This window comes from Opisthocomus hoazin, chromosome 7 (assembly GCF_030867145.1).
Source record: "Opisthocomus hoazin isolate bOpiHoa1 chromosome 7, bOpiHoa1.hap1, whole genome shotgun sequence".
Taxonomy (NCBI): domain Eukaryota; kingdom Metazoa; phylum Chordata; class Aves; order Opisthocomiformes; family Opisthocomidae; genus Opisthocomus; species Opisthocomus hoazin.
In genome coordinates this window covers 65,248,168-65,254,167 of record NC_134420.1, presented here as the reverse complement: position 1 = coordinate 65,254,167, position 6,000 = coordinate 65,248,168, and the positions used below count along the sequence as shown (strand labels likewise).

General features: G+C 52.1%; 1 protein-coding gene and 1 long non-coding RNA gene across 2 annotated transcripts in view; one reads left to right on the top strand and one right to left on the bottom strand.

The window, feature by feature from the left end:
- The first annotated feature begins 890 nt into the window (after window positions 1–890).
- LOC142361938 (uncharacterized) lies at window positions 891–1,754 on the top strand. The gene is made up of 2 exons (XR_012764535.1): window positions 891–1,008; window positions 1,196–1,754. It is a non-coding gene; the product is annotated as an uncharacterized LOC142361938 (long non-coding RNA).
- Window positions 1,755–2,209: 455 nt separating this feature from the next.
- LOC142362048 (disheveled-associated activator of morphogenesis 1-like) overlaps window positions 2,210–6,000 on the bottom strand; it is a 32,359-nt gene continuing 28,568 nt past the window's right edge. The window contains 5 exon segments of the mRNA XM_075427159.1: window positions 2,210–2,240; window positions 2,242–2,338; window positions 2,341–2,416; window positions 2,855–3,025; window positions 5,719–5,850. Of these exon segments, the coding sequence (XP_075283274.1) occupies window positions 2,210–2,240; window positions 2,242–2,338; window positions 2,341–2,416; window positions 2,855–3,025; window positions 5,719–5,850 (507 nt within the window).

Below are 6,000 nucleotides of genomic sequence, written 5' to 3'. Positions count from 1 at the left end.
GGCTGTCTGACTCGTTCTAGGCAACCCCCCTGGATGGAGCCTCACCTTCACCCACATCCTCTGTGGCCAGTCCCTCACATTCCAGAGCCCTGTATCTGTTGCTTAAGGGCAACTGGGCAGGTGAGGGAGGCCGGGGGGAGATTCGCTTGCCACCCCGAGCAGGGACCCGTTTCCATTCCCGCCCATCTCTTAGGCCCCCTCTTTCTGCTCGGTGGCAAGAGGGCAGGGGGTTCTCTGCTTTCTGTGGAGCCGCCTCCTGCTGCCTCGGCCTCAGGGAGGGCAGGGTGCTGCCCCACCAGTCGATCTCCCTCTCACACTCCCGGATGCTCCTCAGCCTCTCCACTTCCTCCTTCAGCTCTGCCACCAGGCTGAGCAGGTCATTCACCTGCTCACACCGAACACAGCCGTTGTCTCTGCTGTCCGCCGGTACGAGCGCCAGGCCTCAGGCCCTCCCTGCAGCCAGAGACCTGGACACCGGCATTCTTGCGTGGGGCCTCCGTCTGGGTCCCCACACTCCTTCGAGCAACAGCTTTACCACGGGTGGTAACCATGGCTAGAATATCTCCTGGAAGAGCGATGCCCACTACTTGAGTTGCCAGGAGGGGCGGCTGTACCCTGCCAGTCGCCTTCCCCGCTCGCCCTGCCTGCGCGAACTGCCGCGCAAACTGCCGCGCCGCTCCCGGGCTGCTGCGCCGCCTCTGTTCGCCCGCGCTCCTGGTCGCTCGCGCTCCCTGGGAGCTGCTCTGATCCGTGAGGGGGTTTGGCCGCTGTCACACTCGACTCCGCCCCCGCTGAGTCAGAGCTGCCGCTCGTTGGCACCTCCCGCTTTCCCGCTCGGGGGGGGGCTGGGGTCTCCTCTCTCTCTCTCTCTCTCTCTCTCTCTCGGCGCTTTTTGCCGCCTCGCCGCTGCGGTTTTGCCACCGGAGAAAGGGTCCCTCGGCGCGAGCCTCTGCTCCAGAACCCTTCACCTTCAGTAGCTTCGCCGAAACACACCACAAATAAATAAAGGTAAAAAGTAACAGTCCTCTATGTACTCAGCATAATTTAAGAATAGAAATGTTAATATGTTAATGGTGGTTACTTTTTATTCTCCAATTCTTAATTTTCTAAACCTTTAAATTATTACTCCCTGAGAGCTTTGAATTATTTTTTTTTTGTTTGTTTGGTTTTTTTTTTTTGGACTGACATTTGACAGGTAGTTCTGCTTACAAATTTGCAACGACAACGAACAGCAAACCAGTCGAAAAAGAACCTGGCTGAGAGACAAATGCTTCTTGGCATCGCTGCTTCTGTGTGTCCGGTAAAGGAAAGAGGAAAGAAGGTGGGTGAGAGCCGGCGGGTTTTGCACCAGCCCCTTTGTATATCAGAGACCTTCGGTCCTGGCCCACCTTTACAGAGGATACAGTTTGTCCCATTGAACAGAAAGCAAGAAGAAAAATTACAACGCAAAAGTTTATGCTCTTTGTCTCCTCCGAGAACCGACCTTTCCCACCGTCCTGGGCCAGAAAACATTGTAAAAGTATAAATACATCTGGGTGGCGTTAGAGCGATAAGCACTTTGGGGTAAACCTTTTCCTTTAGCAAGGTGATGGTAAGAGGAAGAAGAGCGTTTCTCAAGGATGACGGGAAGAGCATCGCGGCGCCGAGCTCGGGAACCAGCGCGAAAGCACGGATCTGCGAGTTTTTGGGAATAATCACAACAACGAGAGAAAAAAAGCAAACACAACCAACGGATTAAAGTTCAGTCAACTTTTTTTTTTTTTTTTTCTTTTCTTCTTTAAACCGCTCGGCTTGTGCGCAAGGAGTCCCCCGCCAACGGCCCGGGAGGGGTCCCAGCAGGAGAGCGGCGGGGAGCGCCTTCCCATTGCCTTTGGGGACCACGGGGACTGCCAGCGTCTCCAGACTGGGTCCCCTCTTGCTCCGTAGACGCAGCTTTGTGCTTGTGCATGGGGAGAACTACTTTTCGGAAGGGAGGAGGCGGCGCTGGCACCCGTCAAGGTGGGCTGCCCACGCACCTCCACCCGCGCCCCCGACCCGACTATATACACAGTCTACACACACACACACTCGCCCACGGGGAGAAAGAGCGTGCCGCTGTTACGCTTTGAGTCGCAAGGCAGTATAATGGGACTGAAAAAAAGACCACTAGCCACTTCAAACAGCCTAATCCGTGTTTTTTTGTTGGGTTTTTGTTGTTATTGTTTGTTATTCAGAAGTTGAGCTTGGTGACGGGCCTCTTGGCCGCTGTCGGCCAGCTGGTTGGCGATGCGCTTGCGGTTGCGCTTCAGCTTGGAGAGGTCCTTGTCGAAGACTTCGCCCGAGGGCAGGGCTGAGACAGGTCATCGAACTCGCCGCCTTCCTCCCTGCTCTGCTTCGCCTTCCTCGACTTGCGCTCCTGCTCCCGCTGCTCCTTCAGCTATGTGGCATGGGGGGGGGGGGGGAAGGAGACATCTCACTCTCATGAAGGTGGTTGTGGGGTGCCCAACACACACGTGGTGACCCCCAAACCCATGAAACAAGAGCTGTTTCCCGCCCTGGTGCTTAACACGTGAGAGCTGGTCAGAGTTATTGATACACCCCATGGGCTGAGGTCCACAGCCCCATGGCTGCTGCTGGTGGCTCACAGCAGCTCACAGGCAGCATCAGCTCTGCTGTATGTTTTAGCTTCAAGATCTCATCAGCCCAAGGTCGTTAGTTAATTAAGCAATCAATAGTGAAAAGCCAGTGGGTCTAAGAGGACAGAAGCTCCTTGCCCAGTGTTCAGTGCTCCCCGTGCCACCATGGGGACAGCACGGCACGGTTGCCATCCTTGGGTGCCCCAGGGGTGCTGCTCGACTCGCTGGTGCCCACTCACCTGTGCCTCCATGCGTGCCCGGCGCTCCTTCTCCTCCTTCCTCCTCCTCATGTTCTCGTTCTCCTGCTTGGCCTCGGTCACAGCTTGAAGGAACTGGTCAAAGATGCCAAAGAACTCGTCAGGCTGCATTTTGTCTGTGTCTTCGCCAAAGTACTTCACAGCCTTGGAAAACTGGGAGAGAGAAGACAGGGGTCCGTCAGTCTCGGAGACACCCACCGTGCCAGTAAACCCCCCATGGGAAGTCTTTGACCTGATGGAGTGGAGAGAAACACTTCCAGCAGCCACGGCGGAGAGCACGGCTTTGCTTTATCAAGCCTTGACTTAAAGATGAAATAAATCATATGATGTTTTACCTGCTGCCCTGTAAGAGCTGACCTGGATCGCTCCCCAGCCCCCTCTCTCCTCTCGCCTTTGGCTCTATTGAGCCTCCCTCCGCCCGAGCTCGACTTTATTAACTAAGCAGCAGTAAAAACAAGGAAGGAAAATATTGTGGGACTGAAGACTGAAGACATAAATCGAATAGTAAACACGGCAGGGGAAGGGAAACTCGCACTTTTAAGTTTTCCTTTGAAGTATTTTTGGGGTATTATTTATCATTGCCACATGCTCCGCCATTGAAACCAAATGTGTGTTGGTGAAATTTCTAAAAGACATTTCTGCCCGGGCTCAGGCACAGCCCTGGGTAGGGAAATAGGGAGTTTTCCGTCCTTTCGTACTATTTGCACACCATTAACGTAAGGGAGTCAAATGAGGCTGTAGCAAAGGTCAGGACAGGACATCCACAATCTGCCCACGCGTCCTGGTCCCCAAGGAGGCCACGAGTCGTCCTTGGGACTGACATCCTTTGTTCTCACTTCCAGTTCGAAGGAGACTCTTTGTGCACCGCAAGTTTGGTAAAATTGTGATGGCGCGTTCTGGAGATAAGCACGCTGAGAAGAAAAACAAAATCAAAGCACCAACAGATTTATTAGTTGCTTTGATTTTGCTGGGTAGACCAAGAGGAACATTTTTAAAGCCTGCCTGTATGATTTAGTTTTATTTGCAGGGGTGCCCCAGGCTCTTCAAAAGACATTTAGGGCATTTTTATTTCTTTGTTTACTTAAGAGACTTAGCACTTCAAGATGCAGGGAGGAATTTGAGAGGTGCCACTACATAAGTCAAAATAATTGAGGTTATTCTTGTTGATTTTCATCAAGATTTTAAGTTCTCTGCCATGTTACAGGAGATTCTATTGGCGGTGGGAAATGCTGAAAATGTTATCCTTGCGGATATAAAGTTTATAAAACAACGATGTTTCTGCTTTCCTAAGAGAAAGCAGTAACACAATCTGAATCCAGATGTGCGTTTAAAAAGCGAAGAGCTAGTGCACTTTGCACAGTCCATCCTATCCAATGACCATCAGAACAGCTGCACATTGCTTCAGAGTGGACTTCGATGTGGACCATGACCAGACCTTCTCCTCCAGATCCAGCCAAGTCAGCAGAAGATCATACAGTTTGCAGCACCTTTGTCACCATCTCTGCAGTCCTAACTCACTGCAGGGCAGATCTGCCAGGTTACTGTCAAAAATTTAAAGGGCAGCCTGTGTTAGCCATGGCCTCAGGAAGGCAACGGTCAATCGTAATGTTCAAGCATGGGTGGATGGTCTGAAGGACAGTGCCAGTTGGACATTGGTACCACCAGGGAAAAGGAGGTGGTGACACTTTGTAACTTCTGTCTTTGGAGAGATAGCGAATGTGGTGGGACAAGGATGGGACCTCGAAAATGGCCTGTGCTGGACCATATCCCTGCATTTCAACTAAGATGAAGGCCAGGCCAGGGAGGAGATACTGGAGAACTGTTCTTGGAGGAAATGGAAACCAGCTTTGTGCCCCTCTGTGAAAGAGTGGAAGGAAAAGGTGCTCGGGAATCACAGATGTCAGTCAACAGCCACCTCTTTGCTGTGATTTAAACCAACGTGGCAGGGAGAAAAGGACAACATGGCATGAGGGCATTGCATGTGGCTGCAAAGCACTCACAACAGCACTACTGTGGGGAAGGTGAGTCTTTCAAGTAGCTTCTCTAACCAGGTCTGAAGCTGGCCTCAATTCATGTCACTAAGCTCCTCTCCCTCTTCTCTGGAGAGAAGAGCTGGGCAGGTCTCAGACCAAAGTTATGCATCAGATGTTATTCTGCCCTATAGAAGTGGGGTCACTCGGGCAGCCTGGGTTGTCTCTGATATCAGCCTCTGCGTTACCTCATGTCCAGCCTGAAGACCTGGTTGCGTATTTTCCTCCTCTGCCACCAACACCAGACAGAACAGACTGCTTTCCTGCCATCTTCAGCCCCAGCTGCCATATTCCTAACTCTAAAGCCACAAAAACTGGCATATTTCCATTTTAAGACACGGGAAGCAAAGCAAGCCCTTTAGGCTTGAGTGAAAGCTCTTCACCAAAACTCAGATCCTCATAAATGACCTATCATCTCCTCTCCTGATGGCACAGCTCTCCCATGGCTAGCTCCTGCCTTGCACTTGCAAAAGATAGACAGGTATCTCACAGCTTTCTACAGCATCTCTTGCATCCCAGAAGCAGTCTGCTGGCCTGACCTGTGACCCCCTGGCATGTTGGGTTGTGGAACAGGAAAAAGGCCCTGGGGACAGACAGGGATGCACCCTCTCACCCACTCCAAATAAACCATAAAGAGCAGCCTAGCACCTTTCTCGTGTCAGGATCTCAGCAGGACACTCACATGATCTCATGGGGGAGGTACCTGAGCTGTTAACACACAGCCTGTGCTCTGGCAAGGCCAGGACCATCGCTCCCCTGCTGGCTGGAGGAAAGGCTGAAATGCTACCCAGATCTCAAGGATGTTGGTGACCTTACCAGCTCTTTTGCTTCCATCAGAAGATCTTCAACATCTGAGAAGCTGAAGCTGGCTAATGTGATGAACTGGCTGACGACAGACACAAACTTGTCGCCTGGTTGCTGAACCTGAGACTTCTGGAAGTCCAGCTCCTTTGAGTAAAAAAAAAAAAGGTAAATCTGGTCAGGGACACAAATACCATCGGCCTCCGGTAGAGGCCGTTGGGTGTGTGCCTGCATCAGTGCCATGGGTACTGGCTGCACCACCACCGCTGCTCCCTCTTGCCACGTGTGAGACCACGG